The sequence below is a fragment of the Stegostoma tigrinum genome, chromosome 14, assembly GCF_030684315.1.
Source record: "Stegostoma tigrinum isolate sSteTig4 chromosome 14, sSteTig4.hap1, whole genome shotgun sequence".
In the NCBI taxonomy this organism is placed as follows: domain Eukaryota; kingdom Metazoa; phylum Chordata; class Chondrichthyes; order Orectolobiformes; family Stegostomatidae; genus Stegostoma; species Stegostoma tigrinum.
Genome location: NC_081367.1, coordinates 58,732,980 through 58,759,068, shown reverse-complemented (window position 1 = coordinate 58,759,068; position 26,089 = coordinate 58,732,980). Strand labels below are relative to the sequence as shown.

Here is a 26,089-nt window from a genome sequence, read left to right as displayed (position 1 = left end):
GAGGCCTTTCAGCCCATTACACACACAGGCTCTCAATACCGCATCTAATCTGTGCAATTCCCCAATCTCTCCCTGTTGCCATGTGAGTTTAGCACCTTCCAGAAACCATCAAAAGTCCTTTAGAAAACATTTTTCATCTCTTCCACCCCCATTGTAGGCAGTAAGTTTCAGCTCGTTCCCACTCATATTTCTCAAAACCTTAAATCTGCCTCTCCCATCCCCTGTCCACATTACCTGACGCTATCATAATCTTGCACACTTTCTTCAAATTTCTGCTCAATATTCTTTTTAGAACTATTCTTGTAGCTGAAATCCTTCTTCTCTGCAACCATTCTGGCAAATCTCCTCCTCACCCTCTCAACAATCCTCACCTCCTTCCTAAAGTGTGCTAATCAAAGTGGATGCAATGTGATAGAAAAAGCTTAACCAGAGCTTTACAGATTCAGCACAACTTCCTGACATTTGCACTCCATAACATACCATTTGTCCCTTACAAAGTGCAAGACCCTTTCAAAAATCTATGCACGTGAACCCCAAAACGCACTGCCTCTGAACACCTAATAAAAATGTGTCTTTAGGTTTATATCCCATTTCCCTAACCATCTGTGAAAATACTTCACCTTGTACATCACTGTACTGAATTCCATCTGTCACTCACCTGTCCATTCTGTTAAATTCGCATCCTGTTAAGTATTATACTCATTGTTTGCCACACCTTAGAGTTTGATATCATTGGCAATGTTTGAAATTTACTGTATAATTTTTTAAAAACTCGGTCATGTAACATTGCCATCGCTGATTAGGGAACCATTTGTTGCCCATTTCTAATTGGATTTGAAAACCTGGTAGAGAGCCACATTCTGACTACACTGCAGTTCTTGTGGTGTAGGTACACCCACGGTGCTGTTAGGAAGGGAGCTCTCGGAGTTTGACCCAGTGACAAGGAAGGAAAGAAGGTGCATTGTTACAGATCCAGATCAGATGACAGCTTTCAGGGGAATTTGATTGTGCTTTCATGCATTTGTCAGCCTTGCCCTGGTAGGTGGTGGAAGTCCCAGACTTTGAAGGAGCTTTGGTGAAATGCTGCAGTGTATCTTGTAGATCATGCACACTGCTGCCACTATGGGTCAATTGTGGAGGAAGCAAATGAATGGTGGTGAACGTGGGGCCAATCAAGTGGGTTGAAACATCCTGGATGATGTTACATTTTAACTATTGCTGAAGTATATCTAGCCTGCCAGTGAGGAGTATTCTGTCACATTCATGACTTGTGCCTTGTAGGTGGCACTAAGGCCACCACAGTACAACTAGACCATAGGGCTGTTCGCTTATTAGACAGCGAAAACTAGTGGTGGCTTAACCTGAGAGTCATCCTGCCTCAGGCAAGGGAAAAGGTCAAGAACGAGAGTCTTTCATGGTAACCTCAGCCAGTGAGGAATTGAACCCATGCTGTTTGCATTACTCTGCATTGCAAATCAACAGTCCAGCCAACTGAACTAACTGACCCCGTAGGCAGTGGATAAACTTTGAGAAGTTACTACCATAGCATTCCTAGCCTCAGACACTGGCCAGTTAGATACTCTCTTGTTGGAGTTTTTGGTTGCCTAGTGCTTGTATGACATGAATATTATTATACCTGGATGTGGTCCACATGGACAAAGATTGCTTCAGTACGTGCGGAGTCAAGAATGGTGTTGAAAGCTGTGAAGCCAGTAGTGAGCATCCCCCATTTCTGACCTTTTGATGGAGGAAAAACAAATCTGCTGAAAATTCTTAGGCTAGGACACTGGCCTGAAGAACTCCTGCAGTCTTTCAATGTTCTTTGGAAGGTTGGTTTGGGCTCAATGGACTGAATGGTGTGCTTCTACACTGTGGGAATTCTATGATTCAATGAATGAGCTGATTGACCTCCAACAATCATAAGCATTCTCTTATTGTTAAGTATGACTTCAACCAGTGGTTTGTTCTCCCCAAAATTCTCATTAGGTCCAGTTTTCTCGGGGCTTCTTGATGGCAAGGGCAGTCATTCTCACCTATAAGATTATAAAACACAGAAACAGAAGCAAACCATTCAGCCCATTAAGTCTTTGCATCATACAATGCCTGATCTGACAATCCTCAACTCCTCTATCCAGCCTTTTCCCTACACTCCTTGATTCCCTTACTGATTAGATATCTCCCTCTCTCAGCCTTGAGTATACTTAATGGCCCAGCCACGATAGCACAAGAATTCCACTGGGAAGAAATTCCCCCTCCTCTCGATCTTAAAAGAGTGACCAATTGTTATAGAAAGAGAAATGACCATCTATACTGACACATGTACAGCTCTTTTGTCACAGTTAGAACCCAAGTGTCCCTGACAGAAGCCAAATGGAGATTTAGTGAATGGGTCATTGCTATCTGGGGGATAATTGGCAGGGTTGGAGTTGTCCTATTTTATTTTGTGGACAGGACATAATTGGGTAATATTCCACACTGTTGAGTAGCTGCCAATGTTGCACATGGACAGAACAGTAATATCCAAGTCATTTATGCATGTTTTGCTTTAAAGAACAACAGTCTGGACATTAACCATTGAGGAACACCATTGTTGACCAGTCTGCAAGGTTTGAAAAAATCATTTCCCATGGCTGATTTTTGCTGTCCTTAAGCCAATTTGTTTATCCATTTTACCCACCTATTCCTTGTGCCTCAATTTGTTAAACAACCTTTCTCGTGGTACTTTGCCAAATGTTTTCTTAAAATCCATATGGACGACATCCACTTATTTTCATTCATCAACCTTTCCTGTTACTTTGTCAAAAAAATCAATTAGATTAGTCAAGCTGCTTCTTATAATTCCATCTGGCTCTCCTTAAATAACACAAATCTCTGTTGATTTTTTTTCCCCTGATTATCTTTACTAAAATCTTACCCACTACTAACATACTAATATTCAATTGACCCATCTGTAGTTCAATAGCCATGTAATTACACCCTTTGTTGAATAATGTCCAGCATTGGCTACTTTCCAATTAGTTATTGGTTGGACAGATTTTGAGTATTGTTGAAAAAAGACATACTTTGTCAAAGCTTTTAGTCTTGCATTCATCCGGATAATTCACAAGAATACCAACGTAAATGAAAAGAACACACTTATTTTACATGAGATGACAGTGCTGAATTGTTGGCAGCCAGACTCTGATTGGTAGAGGCATTGCTGGGGAGGGTGCACACATTAATGCTGATTGATAGTTAACTTCCAGATTTTGTTTAAATTTTAAATGTAGAAGTTAGGAACAGCAGGAGGCAATTTTACCCCTCGACCCTGCTCCACCATTTAAAATTATCATGGCTGATCATCAAGCTCAAAAATCCAACCCTCCCACTTGTCCTTTAAACCCTTTAGCAACAAGTGCTATTGCTACCTCCTTCTTTAAAACACATAACATTTTGCCCTCAACCACTCTCTGCGATAATGAACTCTTCAGGTTCACCACTCACTTGGTGAAAAAAATTCTCCTCATCTCAGTCCTAAAATGTTTGTCCCATCTCCTTAAACTATGAACCCCCGCATTGGACTCCCGCACCCGTCAAGAACATCCTCCTTACATCTAACCTGTCTAGTCCTGTTAGGATTTTCTATGTATTGCCCCTCATTCTAAATGCCAGTGAATACAATTCTAACAAACATAATCTCTCCTCAACTGTCAGTCCTGCCATTGCGGGACTCAATTTGGTAAACCTTTACCGCACTCCCTCTATAACAAGAACGTTCATCCTCTGATAAGGAGGCCAAAATTGTACACAGTATTCCTGATGTGGGCCCATTAATGCCATGCTCTGTGTAACTGCAGCAAGGCATCCCTGCTCCTGTACTCAAATCCTTTCATTGCAAAGGCCAACATAAAGTTTGCCTTCTTTACTGCCTCCTGCCACTTACTTCCAGTGACTGGTGCATGAGGACACCCAGGTCTCACTGAAAATTCCCCTCTCTCAATTTACAGCCAGTCAATAATAAGCTGCCTTACTATTTTAGCTACCAAAGTGGATAGCCTCACATTTAGCCACATTATACTGCATATGCAAATCATTTTCCCACTTAGCCTGTCCAAATCTGTGCATCCTCCTCACAGCTCACCATTCCACCCAACTTTGTGTCATCTACATATTTTGAGATATAATATTTTGTTCCCTTATCTAAATCATTAACATATTATGAATATTTGGAGTTCTAGTACCAATCCCTACTGTACCCCACTAGCCACTGCCTGACATTCAGAAAAAGGCCTGTTTATTCCTACTCATGGTTTCCTGCCTGCTAAACAATTTCCCCTCCAACTCAATACAGTACATCTAATCCCATGTGCTTTAGTTTTACACATTAATCTCTTATGTGGAACTTTGTCAAAAACTTTCTAAGAAGCTGAATAAGCCACATCCACTGGCTCCCTCAATCACTTCTACCAGTTATATCTGCAAAAACTTCTTGTAGATCTGTCAGGCATTATTTCCCTTTAATAAACCGATATTAACTATATCTGATTCAACCATTGTTTTCTAAGTTATAAAATCCTTGAAAATGGACTCCAACATCTTCTCCTCAACTGACGTCAGACTCATTTGGTCTATAATTGGCTGTTGTCTCTCTACCTCCCTATTCAAATAGTGGGGTTACGTTAGCTACCCTTCAATCTGTAGGAGTCCAAGAAATCATTCAACTTGTCCATGGTGACCAGATATCCTAAAGTAATCTAGTTCTACTTGCTAGCATTTGGCCCATGTCCCTATAAACCCTTCCTATTCATATAGTCATCTAGGTGCCTTTTAAATGTTGTAATTCTACGAGCCTTCATTCCATTCACACACCAACACTTTGCATGAAAAAGTTATCTCTTAGGTCCTTTTTAAATCTTCCCCTCTCACCTTAAACCTATGCCTGTGGGTTTTGGGCACCCTGACCTTGGAAAAGGCACCTTAGCTATTCACCCCATCTATGCTCCTTATGATTTCATAAATTTCTATAAGCTCATTCCTCAGCCGCCAATGCCCCAGGGAAAATAGCTTCAGTCTATTCAGCCTCTCACTATAGCTCAAACTGACCAACCCCAGCAACATACTTGTAAATCTTTTCTGAACCTTTTCATGTTTCACAACATCCTTCCTTTAGCAGGGTGGCCTCCCTGAGGCCATGACATGCAGCAATCCAAAATTGGTAGAGTTAATGTCCTACAGAACTGCAACATTACCTCCCAACTCCTGTACTCAATACACTGACTAGTTAAGGCAAGCATGCCAAACGCCTTCCTCACTATCTTGTCTACCTGCAACTCCACCTTCAAGGAACAATGAACCTGTACCCCAAAGTCTCTTTGCTCGGCAACACTCCCCAGGGCCTTACCGTTAAGTGTACAAGTCCTGCCCTGATTTGCTGTCCCAAAATGCTGCACCTCACATTTATCTAAGTTAAACTCCCTCTGCCCCTTCTCAGCCCATTGGCCTGCCTGATCCAGGTCCTATGAGGTACTTTGAGGTCATCTTCTTCAGTGTCCAGTACATTGCCAATTTTGGTGTCAGCTGCTAACTTATTAACCATACTGCCTATATTCACATTTAAATCATTTATATAAATGATGTAATTTATGTAAATGATACATATTTATATAAATTATACAAATCATTTATATAAATATTGGTCTTGGGGATTTATCAGCCTTCAATTATACTTATACCATTTTTCAACTGATACACATTTGCTTCAGGTCCTCCTTCTCACTGAACACTGTATTCTCCATCATTTCTGGTACGCATTTCGGAAATACCTCTCCATCCTTAAACTTTACCCTAACATTAACCCAACTAATATTTGGCTAATTATCTGTGAAATTGCCACAGTCCCAGGGGATCATTAGAAAGAGTTGACTGGGTGGTGAGTTTAATGTGAGGGTCATCACACATCAGGCAAAGGGAGAGGTTGAGAAAACAGGGTCTCCACGGTAATCTCAATCAGTGCGGAACTGATTCCGTGCTGTCGGCATCGCTCTGCAGCATAAATCCAGCCAATTGAGCCAACTGCCCGCCAAGTAATTGGTTCATTAAGGTCTTGCAGTGTTGCCAGTCTATGATGCTTGCACATCACTGTGATTTTCCTGCAGCTTTGTTCTTTTGCTTTGTCCTCAGATTTTCTCAAGAAAACCCTTTTAGTAAGATCTACCCTTTTCTGCTTCTCAGTTCTAACCAGCTGCATTCTATTCAAAAAGCAGGTCATGTTGAGAAAGAGGATGGTGAACTTTGGTAATCCATATGGGTATCTTTAATCAACCTCTTCAGTCATATCATGACATACTCTGGAGGAGGTGGGACTTGACCCTGTGCCTTCTAGACCAGATATAGGGACACTGCTACTGTACCTCAACAACCCAGTAATGCACTGTGTAATAAACATGAGCCCAAAAAGAACAAAAGAAAATTTCAGATTTGCAGTCTAGAATATTATTATATTAACATCAGATGAAAGCAGTAAACATTGGAGCTGGAAAAGACCGATGTCGGTGAAAACCAATCTATAATTCAACAGAGTGGCATTACCCTTTGGATGATACTAGTGCTGTTTCTTTGAAAGTGGAAACTGATTGTCATAAAAAGGGATGCTAGAAAATTACTCTGCAACAGGGCAGAAAAGGATTCAAATACTTCCATGGCAGATGGGGAATAACAGTATCTGAAATTAAAAATCTGCTGATGACCACGAAATCATTGTCGATTGTTTGAAAATCCCATCTGATTCACCAACTTTCTTCAGGGAAAGAACTCTGCCATCCTCATCTGGTCTGGTCTACATGTGATTCCAGACCCACAGCAATGCGGTTGACTCTTAGTAAATATGAGGTTATCCACTTTAGTGGCAAAAACAGGGAGCCACATTATTATCTGAATGGTGGCAGTTTAGGTATGGGTGAGGTGCAATGAGACCTGGGTGTCATGGTGGAACAGTCATCAAAAGTTGTCATTTCAGTTTGATCTAAGGATTACACAACGTAAGATTCAAAAATGAACAACATGGCGAGAGATAACCTGACGCACCCTGCCCATGAAAACAACAAGTTTCATTTATGCAATGCCATTAATTTAATAAAATGCCCTAAGGCACTTCACAGGGACATGATAAAGTAAAATTTGATACTGGAGATATTGGAGTATGTGACTGAAAGCTTTGTTAAAGAAGATAGGTTCGAACTAAGGTCTTAAAATAGAAGGGGTGCAGCAGGTAGTGAGGAAAGCTAATGGCATGCTGGCCCTCAGAGCGAGAGGATTTGACTATAAGTGTAGGGATGTCTTGCTGCAGTTATACAGGGCCTTGGTGAAGCCACCCTTTGAGTACTGTGTGCAGTTTTGGTTTCCAAGTCTGAGGAAGGACATTCTTGATATTGAGGAATTCCAGCACAGGTTCGCCACACTGATTCCCAGGATGGCAGGACTGACATATGATGAAAGACAGGATCGACTGGGCTTGTACTCACTGGAATTTAGAAGAATGAGGGGGAAATCTCATTGAAATATATAAACTCCTGATGGGACTGTTCAGGCTCGATGCAGGAAGAATATTGGAGGAATCCAGAACTAGGGGTCACAGTCTAAGAATGAGGGGCAAACCATTCAGGACTGAGATGAGAAAGAACGTCTTCACTCAGAGTTGCGAACCTGTGGAATTCTCTTCCACAGGAAGCTGTTGGGGTCATTTCATAAGGTATATTCAAGAGGGACCTGGACGTGGCCCTTGCAGCTAAAGGGATTAAGGGGTTTGGAGAGAAAGCAGGAGTGAGATACTGAAATTGCATGATTGCCAGGATCATGTAGAATGGTGGTGCAGGCTCAAGGGGTTGAATGGGCCTACTCCTGCACTTGCTTTCTATGTTTCTATATTGTAGGTTTCAAAATATTCTAGCAATGCACTGAGATCCCTGCTGTGGATCAGCTCAAACGTCTGCAGCTTACTCAAGTACAACAACAGCTCTCTCTCAGACTGGAAATGACAGGCCACTAGACAGCAACAGTCTCCAATTGGTAATTTTCCCTCTGGTAGATCCCACCTCTGGAGACCAGAATAATTAATCCATGCTTATATTCCCTGTAGAGTTCGGAGTGAGCGCCACACCGTCACCGTACCAGATGAGATGTTAAACAGAAATCCTGTCAGCATCTCAGGTGGGCATAAAATGATTTCATGCTTCATAATCCAAAGGAACTCTGCAAGGCATTTCTTGCCTACTATCTATGCCCTGAATAACATCACTAAAACAGATTATGCAGTCGTTTAGTTCACTTCTATTGCACACAAACAGGGTGCTTGTCTTAACAGTACCCACGGAACTTCACCTGACACAAGTATACGTTTGCCTGTAGAACAAGTCTGAGTAGGTTTGGTAAGAGGACTGAGGCTGACCTTTAATTGGGGACTTTAAATAATACTGCAGTGAGCAAACACATACAGACTGTTCAGCCCACTCAGACTAAGCAGATTGCCTGTCAGCAGAAGGTGCCTGAAAACTGTGCACCCAGCTGATGTGTCAGAGAAACAGACAGCTGCTTGTGCTGAAAAGCTGCTCAGGGAAAAGGGCAGCAACATTAACACTGAATTTTCATTAACCGAATTGAGGAAGCAATAACTTTGGCTCTGCTGCATCTTCAAACTTCACTCTGATTGATTTGGTTTTGGAAAAGTAAGGTTATTCTCTCATCTTCAGTACAGAGCTCCTATTTTGATCCAACTACCCAGAAAGGGAACATAGCCAAGTCAAGGTGGGTCAACAAAAAGAAAAACTGCAGATGCTGAAATCCAAGGTAGACAAAAGGAGGCTGGAAGAACACAGCAAGCCAGGCAGCATCTGGATTAAAGCAGCAGTCAACGTTTCGGTATTACCCTTCTTCAGGAGGGTAATGCACAAAACATTGACAGCTCCTTTTCTCCAGATGCTGCCTGGCTTGCTGTGTTCTTCCAGCCTTCTGTTTGTCTACCTGGAATGACTGTTTGAAATTATATCCAATCTATTTGGTGCATAAAGTTGAATGGACCATGAGATAGTTGTCTGAGCACTTCACCTTAATGTCATGATTAGATTTCAGTTTAATTCAAGGATTGCACTGAAATAGTGTCCAAATTTTGAGCAACATAGCAAGAGATAACCTAACGCATCCTGCCCATGAGAACAACAACTTTCATTAATACAACACCAAGAAAATGATATAGAAAAATTTGACACTGAGCAATATATGGAGATGATAGGGCATATGACTGAAAGCTTGCTCAAGAAATATAGGTTCTAAGTAAGGTCTTAAAGAGAAGGGAGAGGTTTAGAGAGAATTTCCAAAAGTATGGGTCAGGGAACTAAAGGGACAATCCCCATTGGGAAAATGTTTAAAACTAGAGAAGCCAGAGATAGAAGAATGTAGAGATTTTGGAAGGTTGTGAAGGCTGGAGTAGATCAGCAAAACTTTGTTTCTCTCTCAATGCTTCCTGACCTGCTGCGTGGTTCTGGCATTTTCTGTTTGGAATTAGTCTGGCTGACAAAAAGACAATTGATGCTCAGCATAATTATTTGTACACTCAAATTCCTGGCCCCCTGCACCTGGCTTAACATTCAACAAGATCATGGCTGATTTGAATTACTCACATTCTCAACCATCCAAAAATCTTTCACCCCTTAATTACCAAGAATCAGTCCACTTCTATCTTTAAAAATATCAAGATGCTGTGTTTGCTGCCTTTTATGAACGACTCAATACCCTCTGAGAAAAGAAATTTTACTCATCTCTGTCTTGAATGGGAGATCACTTACTTCTCATTTCTTTCTGGGCTCTCCTCACAATCAAAGTCCCCTATACTTGGTAGCATCTTAATAAATCTCGTCTGTATAATTTTCATGGGGACCTTCTGAAGGTGTGCTGCACAGAATTGGACAGAATGCTCTTACAATATGTTTTAAATATTTTGCACAGAACCTAGTTATTTTAAAACAAACAAATGCATTCAAACTTTGTCTGCTAATGATGGGCAACAGTGACTCTAAACTGCTTACTTCTGTTTTAAAAAGCTCCTGTAAGTTTGAGAGTACATTGCTGCTGGAGTGTAAGGAAACTGTTATTGTCCGTCAGACATTGCTACACCATTCTGTAACAGAGGTCCGTACTGATGCAGCGTCCTTCTAATCTCATCTCATTGTGTTTCAAGATAAGCACTAAAATTTATGCTCCTCCTTAGTAACTACTAGGAATAATCATTCATTCCACTGCTTTGCCCCCAGCCATCAATTTGCTGTGACAAGGTTTCGGAAAGAGATGCCAGCTTTGCCAACTCCCAAGAGTAATGATTGCAATTGCTTTTGGACTTTAAAGGATCAGCTGGGCAGCCATCTGTCCCCACTGTGGGTTCAGGGTGCTCCAAGGAACAAATGGCAGGGGAAAACTTTGTCACTCAATTCCAGTCAGTGAACCCATCCAAACTTCAGGAATTCTTTAAGCAGATAGGCAAATTCATACGGAAAGTCATCTCAGCTCACATATCTGGGTGCTTATTGAAGCGTCAAGCTTTTAAAAGATGCTGGGTATGGCAGAGATAATCCATTGTGTCAAAACCTATGTGAGTGACAGAAAGGCCATGAACAGGAATACCCTTCAAGATTCTCAATTGCAAACGGTGAACAACTCCAAACAGAACAGCTGAGGGGCAAGTGAATATATGAACAAATTACTTGTAGAAAAAGATCCACTTGTTTCTCTGGTGTGACTCATAACCTGCCAGCGCTTATGTATCACATATTTACTCCCATCCCCATCAAGACCATGTAATTTCCTATAAAAGACCAAGAGTTCAAAACACCAGGCAGATGAAGGAAAATGAATGTTTTCCCTCAGATGACTTGAAGGAAATGAAACTGATCCAGGTCTTAAACGGGAAAATCAGATCAGAAACATTTGCTGAATCTGGATTAATGATGCTAATAGTTTTCACTGCAGGAATGACAGAAAGACTGTACCTAATTGAGCGAAGGATCGTCGGAGGATAAAGATATCTCCACCAATCATAACAAGTGAATCCAGAGGCTGCACCAATCACAGTGACATTAGACGCTGGAATTCCACCAATCACAGTGAGAGTGATTCCAGCTTTCACCAATCAAAGAAAAAGTTGAATCCAGGCAATGTTATCGTCATATCAACACTGACTCACAAGAATCCACCAATCACAATCAGAGTGAATCCTGCGAGGGTCGCCAGTGTTAAATTGGGGTTTCATTTCTCTGCCCTTCACCAGTTCAATTTTTCTTGAACAAAAACAAAGTTGTTAGAAAAGCTTAGCAGGTCTGGCAGCATTGGTGAAAGTAAAAACAGAGCTAACGTTTCGGGTCCGGTGACCCTTTCTCATTACCTGCATCCGCAGTTCTTTCCGTTTTCTTTAAATTTTCTTCTCAATTCAACATTGTCTCGAACAGGGCTGTCCCCAGTTTACCGAGAAGACATTCAGTCTTCTTCTAGAATTAATTTCTTCTGGACTTTTGTGAAGCAGCTTTTGAGAATATTAAGATTTGGACAATATCAGACAGGAATCGTCCGCTTTATAAAAAATAAATGGTCTTAATAAATTATTAATGCGAGTTGCACTGTGTTCCTAGCCTGGGTGAATTCTGTCTTAAAAAACATTTTCTGCTAAATTGGAAAATGGTGCCGTGTCTTCAGAGGGATCATCTATTCTGAGAACGATAATGGGACATCAGCCAAAACATGAGCAGTATGCAGGAAAGGTGAATTCATAAAATTATGAATAAACTGCCTTTAGTTATCCCGGGATAAGCCCGGAAAGTAAACTGATAGCAAGGTAGATGCAGCCAATAGCCAGCTCAGCAGAGAAAGCATTGGTATCATGTTCTTCACATTCAACACTTCCCTTTCTTGTGAACCCCTGAAACTGAAGCAAAAATAAAAGCAGAGCAGGGGCAGGGTGACGGGTGGTAAGATCGATTGATCAAGCCTGAATGTGTTAGATCACTCCTTATCAATCATCAACAGATTGCCCCTGTTAGGCTGGCCCTAGGAAAGTGACTGGACCCAGGAGAACCTCAGAAAACTGACTCAGTTTCCCAGTTAGCCCAACCAACAATGCTGTATTACGAACCCCCAGAATGGCCTCAGTTCTGGTTTCTGGGTGCCGGATCGTACCAATTCGTCTTGGGTCAGTCACATGTAAGTGAAAATACAGTGAAAATCAGCATGATCATGCTCAGATTAATATTCAAGGCGAATCGAGCACAAACAAAAAATAAAGAGAACAGGGTCGAGTCAATTTTGGTGGCTGTCCTCCTCTCCCTCCCTCTCCCCTGCATGATGATGGTTTGCGCCAGAATATCAGCAACAACAACACAAGGTACTACAAAAATGAATCACCTTTCGTTTGCTGCTGGTTGCGGAAGATCTGACAACACAACGCATGACAGAGCAGCGGTGTGTTCTACACTCTCCTGACCAATAGTTATCCCCCATTTAAACCCCAAATTTTGAACGCACAGTTTGATTAATTGCCTCACTGCAGTTCATGGGATCTCACCATGCCCACGTTGGCTTCCACAGGTCCTACATTCTAGCAGTGACTATCCTCGCAATTAGTAATGCAGGGAACTTGTGGGCATCCTGAGATGAGGAGAAGCGAATGTTTTCACCACTACGTTCCAAACATGACTACGAAGTTCGTAATTTACACCGAGATTGGCCACCATTCCCGAGTCTATGAGGTTGCACAATGTAGCATGAAGAACTCTCACAGTTACAATTATAGTAAACACTTACAGGTTTCAGTGGCGTTCTGTGGGTCTTATCTCACTGGATATTGTTGTGCAGCTTTCCCTTTTACAGCCAAACACAACTCACACTAGAATTGGAGACAGTAGGAACTGCTGATGTTGGAGTCTGAGATAACAAGGCGTAGAGCTGGATGAACGCAGCAGGCCAAGCAGCCTCAGAGGAGCAGGAAATCTTTTCTGAAGAGGAGTCCAGACCTGAAACATCAGCTTTCCTGCTCCTCTGATGCTGCTTGGCCTGCTGTGTTCATCCAGCTTCACACTTTGTTATAATGGGTGTAGTGTACCCCGCATTTGCTTCCTGGTCAGCTCTCCCCTTTGTCCATAGGCCTTTCTGAATATTCCTGCCCATTGTACCACGATGACCATCTTACACTAGGTTCAATTCTGGTCTCCCAGCTACAGAAAATATGTTGAAGTAGAAAGAGTGCAGAAAAAAAGTTGACAAGGATGTTGTTGAGGCTGGAGATTTTGCACTGTAGGGAAAGGCTGCATTAGCTGGGACTATTTTCCCTGGAGAGTCCGAGACTGAAGGGTGACTGTGGAGATGTTAGGGTACATGGATGGGGTGAAGAGCTAAGGTCTTTTTTTTTACCAGGGTAGTGGAGTCCAAAACGTGAGGGCTTAGGTTTAAAGTGAGAGGAGAAAGATATAAAAGGGACCAAAGGGGCATCTTTTTCACACAGTGGGTGGTGTGTGTATGGAATGAGTTGCCAGGGGAAGAGACTGATACAGCTACAACATTTAAAAGGCATCTGGATGGGTACTTGAACAGGAAGGGTTGAAAAGGATATAGGACAAATGGTGGCAAATGGATCTAGATTCATTTATGTTATCTGGTCGACATGGACGAGTTGGACAGAAGGTTCTGTTCCCGTGATGTGCATATCTATGACTCCATCCTCCAGTCTCAAGCATTCCAATGCTCTCCTGACTGGCCTTCCATCCTCCAACATCCAGAATCTTCAGTTCATCTAACACACCTTATCTTGTATCCTAGCACACAATCCTTACTCCCAGCACCACCAGCACATGTTCAACGATCTGTGTGGCTCCATCATGCAATGAACATGGATTTCAAAGAGCCATACTGGAATCGAAGCATTAACTGTTTCTCTCTCTAAAGATGCTTCCAGGTCTACTGAGTTTCTGCAGCACTGTCAGTTTTTATTTAAAGCTTCCATCCTTGCTTTCAAATTGCTCCAAACCTCCCCATCTCTGTAACTTGTTCCAACTCTTTATCCTCCAAGATCTCAGTGTCTCTAAAGCTCTGGCCTCTTGCTCAACATTATTCTGAGCTAGAATTCCCCTCTCCTCCTTTAAGATTGCATCACTGCGACCCTCACTCTCTAACCTAACTTTTACACATCTGACATAATATCACACTATGGGGGTCAATGTCAATATTTATTTGATTATCTCCTTAAAAAGCATACTGTAATACTTTGATGCATTAACGACGCTACACAAATGTAATTTGTTGTTAGTTCTAAATAGCAATAGCGATGAAATCAATAAGCTAGCAAATGACGATGGTGGGGGGGGGGGGGGGGGGCGGGGGGATATCAGGGCACTGTCTCACATGCCCAGGGACAAAGTCGACACCATGTGGTCAGTTTCTGTGGCAGTTGACAACAGATCAATCTGAAAATCAGAGCAATTTTACACAATGAGGCATTGAGCCACAACAAATTGCTCTTCACAAAAGCAGATTATAGCTGTCGTAGATGTACTAAGTCTATGGCAAGTAATCCATCTACCCTGATTCCCTTTTTTATATTCTTGATATTAATTTTTCTTGTCCACAAGACCCGAGCACGATTCTCATTCTGCAGTCTGCCTAGAGAAGTTGATTTTAACCAGTGGAGTGCATCATCCCGCTCCCCGGACGTGAGAACAGGAAACAATTAGTCGCAAATATGTGCAGAACAAAAGAGAGTTAATTAACATTTCACGTCAATGATCTTTCATCAAAATGGAATCATACCTGTGTGAATGTTCATTGACCAGAAATGTTTTTGTTTCTCTTTACCGATATTACCAGATCCACTGAGTATTTACAGCATTTCCGTCTTTCATATTTTCACTGCTTTGCCTCTATAATGACGGAAAGTGACCTGAAACCCCAGCATTCGATCCGTAATTTTTCAAAAAGAAAAAGGGATCAAATCCCAAACAACGGAGAAACAGAGTGGGGCTTGCAGATTGTGGAGGGGCTGAGATGAATATTGCAAGACGCACATCCCTCTGCACAACTAGACAAGGAAGAGGGACATCTGGTATTAGTTTGAATGGGAACACATCGTGGCATATACACAGACACACACTCGGACATACACATATACACAGAGATACATAGAGGCAGACATACATATAGTGACAGGCACACACACTGAGACATACATACACAGAGACAGACATGTTCATACGAACACACACACACACAATGGACAGAGATAGACACACTCAGACATACACACAGAGGCAGATATACACATCAGATGGAGATAGATATACGCACAGAGTCAGACACACACACGGACACCAGATGATCATACACACATACATCAACCTGTGTGAAGTTTAAAACCCTGTACTGAAGCATGCAAACAGCAGGATTGCTTTACAACTGAGGCGTGACAAGTCAGCGATCGCAAGCAACTGTCACCCAATACATGACAAGCAACATTTACCCTCTCAAACAATCAAACATTCCCTAGTGGCTGTGTATCAAGACATCATTGCAAGTTCTTCCATCCTGCAGCTCCGATCTACTATTCAACCCCCCACCTCCCCACCAAATTAAATTTATGCAGTCAACACCCTCAGAAGCACGATCCACACAAGTTAAATACACAAGCTGCACCCTGATATTCATCTAGCGCCCAGGACAACTGAATAATGTGAAATAAGGTTCCAAAGCAATGTTAAACATATACAAAGGCATAAATGGGCCAGATGTGAGTCCGTTACAGCACACAATACAAATGCTGGCACAACGTGCGAGACTTCTGCTGGTTACTGTCTATTCCTGTCGAATGTGATTCAGTCTCAGTTCCATTGCAGCACAGGCAGTGAGAGCAGAGGCACTGCGCGCAGTGGATGCTGCCTAGCAGTGTATGAGTGTATGTGTGAGAGAAAGAGAGAGAGAAAGTGACTCCATACATGAGAGAGAGTGCGAGAATGGGGGGGACGGGACGAGAGGGTCGGAAGGTAGGGTGGAGAGAGGTAGGAGAAAATAGGGAGGGGTAGAAGAGGGGGGAGATCAAAGAGGAGGGGAGAGGCAAAGGGAGAGAGGGGGAGGATGGGGAGGAGGAAAGGGAGGGAAGAGGAAGAGGGAACGGAGTGAGGGCACAGGGGAGCAGCAAGGAGGGGAATGGGGAGTGGGTGAAGAGAGATGGGAAGGGGGAGAGAGAAGGGAAGGGGGAGAGAGATGGGAAGGGGGAGAGATGGGAGGGGGAGAGATGGGAGGGGGGAGAGATGGGAAGGGGGAGAGATGGGAAGGGGGAGAGATGGGAAGGGGAGGAGAGAGGGAGGGAGGAGGAAGAGAGGTGCGGAGTGGGGGGATCATAAGAAAGATTATGAAAGTGTGTCAGGGAGAGTAGGGAGAAAGTGAGACTGTGTGTGTATGCTTGTAAGAGAGAAGGAGAGAGCGCAAATGTGTGCAAGGGGGAGGAAAGAAAAGAGAAAGAAAGAAAGAGATGTTTTGAGCTTGGAAGCTCATAAGTGTGTGTGTGTGTGTGTGTGTGTGTGTGTGAGTGTGTGTGTGTGTGTGTGTGTGTGAGTGTGTGTGTGTCCGCCCGCCCCCCCCACACACACAGTCACCCACCCACACACACATAGGCATCCACCCACACAGTCACCCACACAGACACACCATTAGCTAACTTGAGGCCAGCACATGTACTTTGGAGAATAGTCGCCAACAAGAGTTTAAATTGGAAACACGCAGGGAATTGAAGAGAATTGTGAACAAGGGTGGCCAGCGGCTGGCAGCAGAGGAAGAGTTAACACTAACCTGCTCTCTTCCTGACTGGTCTCTTTTTGCCACTACAGAACCTGACTTTGGAGAAGACCCCGAGGCCGTGTCTCTCACACAAGGACTTCTTGGCTTTGTTGGGGCTGCTCCTCCGCTTGGTTGCTGACACTCGGTCGGTGTTGTTCTCTCTCGCCTGCCGCTTCTGCCGGATCAGGGAGCTGGCAAGAGCAGCTGCCATATCCCAGCCTGGGGGGGCAGCATTCACCAGAGAGAGGGGGGGAATTACGAGAACAGAATCAAGCCCGGGTCAAGAGTGCAAATTAACAGAACATCGAGAAGGCAAGCTGCCCTCTTCAAAGAAAACGAAAGCTGGGAGGAGGGGGTCAAGTCAAAACATCAGGGATCTCCCAGCTCCCTCCCCCCGGACACCAGGGACATCCTCGACCCCTAAGCAAGGAGCGGGCTGAAGAATAGGAAGATCCCAGCTTTGAGGCGCTCCTGTTCTAAGCTTCACACGGACTTCCCTTGAAGACAAGACAGAAAAAGTGCCCCGCTCTCTCTCTCCCTGTGAAAAGTCCAGTAGGTAAACGTCGCTGTTAATTCCAGGCAAAAAGGCAAGTCCAAGCTCGTGGCTCTGCTCTCAGCTGTCCTTGCTTCTAGCAGTTCGGGTTTAAACAGCGGCGGGACGGCGAGCACGCTGATTCTATACGGTTTCGCACAGTCTCCCAGGCACTTCTTAACCAGACCATCTCTCTCGGAACACCCCCCGCAACTGACCCACCCTCCTCCAGCTCCTGTTCCCAGTGATCAGCCCGAGCTGGAACTTCTCGTCCTCCTCGGACTCAGCGGCAGCAGCTTCCACCTACAGACCACCCCCCCCCCCCCCCCCCACCCCGTCTCTCCCAGAGAGAAAATGACACGTCAGAGAGGGTCAGGCAGTTTCCAACTTGGCACCAGGTCCAGGGATATCTCCCGAAGCTGCTCCACATGGAGCGCCGGCTTCTCAATTCCCGGAGCAGGAAAGGTGCAGCACTGGGTCACTCTCCGATCCTCCTGTCGCTTGTGCAGCTTCTCCCAAACTGCTACGCAATTGTACGTGAGTGAGATTTGGATGAAGCTTGTAAATCGAGGCAGTGCCAAGAGGAAGAGAGAGGAACTGCGGCTGCAAACACATGCTCCTCGACTATCCGAATCGATCCTTCCCCTCGTAAACCTCACAGTGTTCACAGAAGCACCCACAAAATACTGTATTCACAGAAACACACATAACATTCAGTACACACAGAAACACACACAAAATAGAATGCACACGCGAAATATTCACGGAAACACACAAAAGTGTTCACAGAAACACAGTCAAAATACAGTATTCACAGGAACACACAAATTTCAGTATAAACAGAAATGCACACAAAATAGAGCGCACACGCGAAATATACACAGAAACATAGAAAATGCAGTGTTCACGGAAACACACACACAATGCAGTGTTCACAGAAAGACACACAAAATAGAGTGGACACAGAAACACAGCACATACAGAGTACACAGAAACACAGAGTGGACACAGAGACAACAGTGTACACAAAATCACGCACAACAGAGTTCACAGAACAATATACATTGTACAGGTACAAAAATATGCACACAAACATACACAATATACAGTATACACTGACATGACAGAAGGTGATCCGAAACACACGATATAACGCACACAGACATATAGATGTGCACAGAAACACATGAAGCATACAGGGGCAAACACAATATACACAAAATCATACACAGAGCTGATACAGACATACTGTATATAGGGAAAGTACACAGGCGCACTGCATATTGTACACAGGCACACTGTATTCACACACAGCCTACACAGATACACAAGAACATGGATATCAATGGTAATAATTTGCTGATGATACAGAACTAAATAAGAATGGAAGTTGTGAAGAGGACACAGGAGGCTTCAATAGCACTTCAGCAGACTGGATGAATAGAGTACAACATGGTAAATGGAATATAATATGATTACATGTCAAATTATACACTTGGCAGAACAAAACAGAAAGACAGATTGTTTCTGAAATGCTGGACCATTGTGAGGTGCAGGTGTCCAAAGGGATCTGGGTGTCACTGGTCATGAGTCACTAGAAGCTAGCATGCATGTCAACAAGCAATTTGGAAGATAAATGGTGCACTGGCTCTCATCACAAAGGGACTTGAGCACTGAAACCAAAAAGATGTCTTTCTGCTGTTGTATTGAGTCTCGACAAAGTATTGTGTACTTTGCCTTGTTGAAGGAAGGATATACCTGCTATAAACAAAGTGCAACGGAGATTTACCAGATTAATCCTTGGTATGTTGGTATTATTTTACGAGGAGAGGAATCTAGGCCTGTATTCTCTCAAGCTTTAAATAACGAGGTGATCTGATTGAACCTTACAAATTTCTTACAGGGTAAATGGTGACAGCTCTAGAAGTGGTAACACAATCTCAGGATAAGGGACAGACTGAGATGAGGGAGAGTTTCTTCACTCAGAGGCTTGTGAACCTTTGGAAGTCTCTACTCCAGAGGGCTACGAGATCTCAGTCACTGAGTGTGTTTATGGCAGAAAGTAATAGATTTTTGAAAACTAAGGATATTGAGAGGGGACAGCACAGGAGAGTCGCATTGAAATGATGATCAGCCATGATCTAGAATGGGTTAGATGGTCTACTCCTATTCCTATAGTGAGACATAGAGACCTCACTGAGAGGGTTGAGAGTCTTTGCAGTTCAGGGCTGTGGAAGCTTTGTCATTGAGCATATTTAAGATTGAGATAGAGCTCTGGTCTGGCAGGGATTAGAGTCATACAGAAAACAAGCGGGAAGCTGGAATTGAGGCAGCACATCATCAAGATGTTCAACTTGAATAGCAGAGCAGATTTGACATATAATGTGGCCTCGTCTTCCCATTTCATACGTACACACAGACGCACACTGCAGAGGTGATGCACATTGCAGAGATGTACAGAGGATGTGCACACTTAAGGGAAGGAATTGGGGTACTGGTAATGTTGCTAGCCAATAACCCTGAGCCCCAGGCTAATGTTTTAGGGGATAGATTGAAATCCCACCTTGGTGCAACGGTGACCATGAGACCACTGTTGATTGTTGTTGAAAACCCATCCTGTCACTAATGTCCTTCAGGGAAGGAAATCTGCCATTCTCACCCAGTCAGATCTACAAATGACTCGAACACATAGCAATGTTGTGTCTTCTCTGAAATGGTCTAGACAGCCAATCAATTCTAAGGATGGGCAACAAATGCTGGTGTTGCCAGCAACAGCCGTAACCCATACAGTAAGAAAGAAGCAAAGTGTGGAGATTTACAGCCACAAAAATCTGAGAAACAAATGCAGTTGGAAACGCAGAATGTGATAGCACAGAAACAAGCCATTTAGCCCAGATAGTCTATGCCAGCATTTATCATCCACACAATACACCGATATAGGAATATATTGTCAAAGAGTTTTACATAGAAAGAATTACAAAGGCATTTACAATAAGCATGCTTAGCTATTTACTGTCTGAAAAAATATATTCACCTGGGCATACATCATATATCCCTGATATCTGAACTTAGAATGTCTCAAACGGGGAGTCAGATGGAGCTACGCTTGATCTTATTGGCTGGGTAGGAAAACCAAGGGATCAGGAGGAACACCCGTTTCAGTCTCCCTCTGAAATTATTCCCTACTCAAAATGAAAAATGAACTCAGTGAGGGTGGAAAACCCAAATTTCACCCAAACCCATCAGTTTGAGACAAGCAACCTAAAATTGCTACAATAGACTTTAAAAGGCATTCAAACAAGCACTCAGCACTCACGGGTTGTTGTTTACAAATCCATCTGTGTATGAATGTGACACCCACACATACGCATAGATAATCACACAGGCCTTTTATTTAAAAAAATCATTCTCAGGACGTGGGCAACATTGGAAAATCTACTGTTTATTGTCCATCCTGGATTGCTGCTTTTAATGAAACGAGGTGCCTTGCCAGGCCACACCAGAGGCAGTTAAAGTCAACCATGATGGTGTAGGTCTAGTATTGCGCAGAGACCCTCATGAGGTAAGGGCAACAGATTTTCATCTCCAAGGGGAACCATTTGCATTTGATTTCATTTGAAAGCCTCACAGTTTATTTTACTGAAACCAGCTGATTATCTTCAGCAATGGGGGAGGCACAGACAAGAAGCTCCCTGTGAAATTTGCTTGATCCAAGAGGTCGAGACACTTTCCCTAATATTAGAAAAGATACTTTGACTGGATGCAAGCCCATATTGTTATGTAGAAACACTGCAAGATGCTGGAAAACATCACTAAACTGGGTTCAATTGACAAGATTTTACAGAACCTCAAGCCAAGCAGAAAAGGGCTCTTCTGGTAGTATCCCTCCCCTGGTCAGAGAGACTCAGGTTCAAGTCCCACCTACTCCAGAGGTGTGTAATAACATCTCTGAACAGACTAATCAGGAAAAATGATTAAATAATTAAAAAAATAAACTAAGCAAAGAAAGTTTGGAGATTTAATGGCACCTGCTCAACCTTTAATGAAGCATTTCTGCTCCTTAGCAACTCAGATTCTGAAAGAGGAAAGATTGAGTGCAAGCTGACAAACTGGAGCATTTAACAGGAAATCTCTCTTCATTCCATTAGCCCCAAAAAAACCTCGAGTACTCAATAAAAAATCTCTTCAACCCTTTCCAATAAAATTATCATTTTAACTATCTTACATTGTGTTACCAACAATGGTGGATAGTGATTGGGATTAAGTGCTACCATGAATTCTTCTTTCTGCAGATTTTAAAATACAAACCCACTACCAAATTCAATGAAATTAGAATTTACAACCCCAGGAGGCAAAGGAATTTCACAGCTTTTACGCAGAATATCACTTCAGGGAGGATGATGCACCCCAGCTCCCATGTTGCCCACTGGTTGCAGAAGATCTGAAGTGTTCTGATGGGCACTGTACGCTCTCTGTCCAAGGACACCAGGTTGCACATGTAACCACAGAATAGGGGCAGGTAGTCAGGTGCAACAATGCCCTACATGGTCCACTGCCTGGACCTAATCTCCCTTTCCACTCTTTAAAAGAAAATGCTTAAACAAATTAGGCAGGGTACTGGAACAAATAAAAAACTAAAAACAGATAATAGAAACAATCCAAAATTAAATCATTATATCATTACCAGAGAAGTGGATTCACCCTAGTCCCTGCAGTGATCCCTAAAGGACCCTAACCTTACTGCATCAGTGGACTCTATATGCTTTCACTCAAAGAACACCTGAGTGTTTAAAAACAGAAGGAGATCTTTCAGCATGTTGAGTTTATATCACCATTTCACTAAATCATGCATGATCTGGACCTCAACTCCATTTATCTGCTCTTGCTCCTTATCCTGTAATAACCTTGACCAACAAAAACAAATCAATCATTGCTTTGAAACTTTCAACTGACCAACACCCCACCACCAACTTATCAGCATGGCAGGAAAAAAAGTTCCAGATTTTCACTCCCCCTTGTTTCACTCCCCAAACAGTCTAGCTTGAATTTATATTTGTGCCCTTTGTTCTGGATTTCTTCCCACCAGGGAAAATGGTTTCTTTCTATCGAGTAAGTCCTCCACTCATTAAATATCTCAAATGAGACTGCCCCTTAATTAAGAAATATGAGTACAGTACTTATAACCTGAAAACATCCTGAATTAAATCAATTACAGTGAATGAGTTCTGAAGTAGTCACAGTTATTATTCTTGGAAACCTCAAGTTACTTGCAAACATTAGATGAAAAGGAGGACTAATCTACTCCAAAATCTTGAAGGAGGACTATTTAATCTGATTGGTGGGCAGGGCAGAAGCCCAACTCTCTCAATACCGCTCTGAATTGGTTACATTCTTTAATAATGCAATAAGACATGAACCCTTCCTACTAAGATACAGGAATGTTAACAACTGAGTCAACCTAAGCCTTTCAGAGCATGTTGCTTACTGATATAATTTAAGATTTGTTTCCAACAGTTCACCAGATGTAGGAGTATTGCAAACTTTTAATGATTGGACCTTGTATGTGTCCCACGTACATTCTGGGGTTTGCTTATAAAATTTAAAGCAATTTTCCACTTATTTCAATTCTCGAAGTCGCAGATCCAAGTGTTCTGATATAGGACTAAATCAGGAGAGATAAATCTGGAAGAAATCCCATCTCAAAGGCCCTGTGATTAATGGGCTGACTTCCTACCAGGAAACAACGTTGATCAGTTCAGTAGCAGCGCTTGATAGAGGAAGATGGGGAGATGAGAAGACAAAACTAAATGCGCATTTTCAACTCGTTGGATCCAGGTTATTCAGCATCTGTTGGTCCATAGTTAATGATTTGCATGTGATGTGAATGTCCTGAGACCTGATTCTTGTAAAAGCTTGAACTATTGTATGGTGAGAACAGAAGTGGAAGAGAACAGAACCCATCAAAACTGTTCAGGTTTTTAATGAACAGTATGCAGGGTGATCTATGAAGGGGGCAATGTAGCAGTGTCCTACAATGTACAATATGCTAAGGTGACAGACTGACAGTGACAGAATCCAGCTGTTAGATGTGTTAGTTAAAAGGTTCTGAAACAGGCAGACTACTACAATGCCTGCTCATTCAGCTAATGGGCGTCTGAGCGCCACAAAACACAGCATTTCAAAGCACGTGTCTAGGCAATAACAATTCAGATACAAAATCACAGGAAATGCATGTGTCACTTTTGGCTGTGCCTATAACTGGGACACCTTCAAACACTGCAGACGTCAGAAGGACAGCCAGTGTTTCTGGACTAGACAGCTTCACAAAGATAGAAGCCTGTGCTGCAAATCTTGACCAAAATGTGCTGCAGTTAAGACATCCTGACCCATCAATCTGCAATGATTTTGTGCCCATCATATCAAACAGGAATCGTGAGTTATAAATGAGTGAAATTGGTAATGTGCTCCTGTGGGAGAGAACATCTGGGAAATAATTACCCCAATGTTAGACTATTTCAATGGGGACCAAAAGTACCAGAAATCTGGCAATGACAAAGTGGAAAAGGATGAACTTTAATAAAAGGGCAGACAATTTTGGAACAGATCAACTGTGCAATGCTGAGGGAACTGAAAGGTAAATGACAAGTGTACATGGATAAGCCAAAACATGCAAATCCCTAAAATAAGAAGAAGAAATCCAAGAAATGGAAGCTAAAGCAGCTAACTAGCTATGTCTGAAGGCAAATAAGATGTGCAAATTTCTTTTTACTCCAAATTAAAAGTGTGTAATATCAAGCACAACAAATCGTATCATAAGCAAAGAGAAAGTAAGATCTTAAATCAAGTTCAATGACACTACAGAGGGTACTGCATCTTAAGTGATGGTCAATCAATGCTGGCCAATCCAGCAATGTTCACATCCAACAAATGAGAAAGAAAGTAAAATTGTGGACAATTGTGACAGGAACTGGCAAAGGTTTTCCATCTTGCAAGGAATCAGAAAACCATCAACACCTCATGGGACCATTGAAATATGCTCAGAGGCAAACTAGAAAGGGCAGTAGAGGCATGGCAGTTACATTAAACGAGTGTTTGGCAGCGGTCTTTATCCAGGAATTTAAGGATCAATAGACAGCAGTGAGCATTGCTGCTAACAATGACAATCACCTCACTGGTCTCCAAACAAGCTTAAGGCTCTGAAAAGGGAGTAAAGTGGGCCGCAAGATTTATTTCTCATTCAAAACACCTCACTTACCCAGGTAATCTCAAAGAAGCATTGACTTGGTAGTGATGTGCTTGCCATCTATAAAATATTGAAGGGACGAGATTGCGTTTATCTGGATTCAAACATCCAATCACGTTTACTTATTACAACAGGGCAGAACTAGGTTGGCTGTTCTGCTGTCCCTAACAATCGAGCGATGGGCTCAAGGAATAGGCTGTGACTCTTGCAGTGGAAATAGTTCGACTAAATTCCTTTGAGTGACTGCTGTTTCTCTCCGAGCTGCAGATCATTTTTTATGGTGGGTTAAATATTCTGTTATGTAAATCTAGGCCAACACAATTGTCTGGACTGGTTTCAGTTGCCTATGTGGGTCAAAGAGGAATCTCCCAGTTCAGTTTTCCCTCATTGTCTTTCACGGATAGCAGGTGGGGAACGTATGTTTGAGATGCACACAGATATAGGACAGGATGTGTGGGCATTAACTCCGTCATATTTCCAGCTTTGTCTGAATTTTCAGTTCAGCTGGCAGATACCTGTGGTGGGGACTGCTAAACCAGCCCAGAGATGCAACTGATATCACTAGCACCACCCAGAGGCGGTATAGTGTCCAAACCACTAGAATTGATATTTGAGATGTAATCAAAATATCATCTTAATTACTTCAAGGACGAGGTGCTGAAACTCTGAAAAGCAAAGCAATTAAGCCTCAACTGATGTTTCCCACACTTAATGAAGGTGTAATGACAGGAAAATGCCTTGCTGAGAAAAACCTTCTTTGACAGGCTCTGGATTAGATATTCTGTTTGTAAAGCTCCAAACCTCAGACAGGCATTAATCCTGATGAGGGACTGTACAGAAATGATCCACACTTGAAAGGACCGAGTTTCATAGGAATTGTACTGGGGTCAGTTCAGAGAAGGTTCGAAGAGAGGTTGTTAATGCCCATACTCTCTGGAGTTTGGAAGGATGATAGGAGATCTAATTAAGGTACATGAGATGTTAAAGGGGACAAAGTTAAGTATACAAATGTTTTATCATGGGGGTAATCTACAAGAAGTTTTGGTCATAGAAGGTTGTAGAATCCCTACAGGGTGGAAACAGGCCATTTGGCCCAACAAGTCCACACTACCCCAATGAACAGCATCCCACCCAGACCCATCCCCCTAACCCTATATTTCCCACGTCTAAGCCACCTAACTTACACAACCCTGGACACTATGGGCAATTCTGGTATGGCCAATCCACCTACCCTTCTCATCTTTGGACAATGGGAGAAAACTGGAGCACCTGGAGGAAACCCTATGCTGACACAGGCAAAATGTGCAAACTCCACACAGCCCAAGGGTGGAATTGAACCTGAGTTCCTGGCGCTGTGAGGCAGCAGTGCTAATCACTGAGCCACCATGCCACCCTGTAGTTTTAGGATAAGGGGTGGAGAGAGGAGAAATTACTTCTCCTAAAGGGTCATGAATCTGTGGAATTCACTACCCTAGAGTGCT

General features: G+C 42.8%; 1 protein-coding gene across 4 annotated transcripts in view; it reads right to left on the bottom strand.

Annotated features, from left to right (window-relative positions):
- Positions 1-26,089, bottom strand: part of fgf12a (fibroblast growth factor 12a) — a 309,702-nt gene that overhangs the window by 141,508 nt on the left and 142,105 nt on the right. Inside the window, exon 1 of one of the 4 annotated variants that reach the window (XM_059651194.1) lies at positions 16,846-17,640. The exons of the other annotated variants lie outside the window; for them this stretch is intronic. Within the exon in view, the coding sequence (XP_059507177.1) occupies positions 16,846-17,044 (199 nt within the window). The 5' untranslated portion in view covers positions 17,045-17,640. Of the gene's footprint in view, positions 1-16,845; positions 17,641-26,089 lie in introns of those variants that run through there. 4 annotated transcript variants of the gene reach the window in all.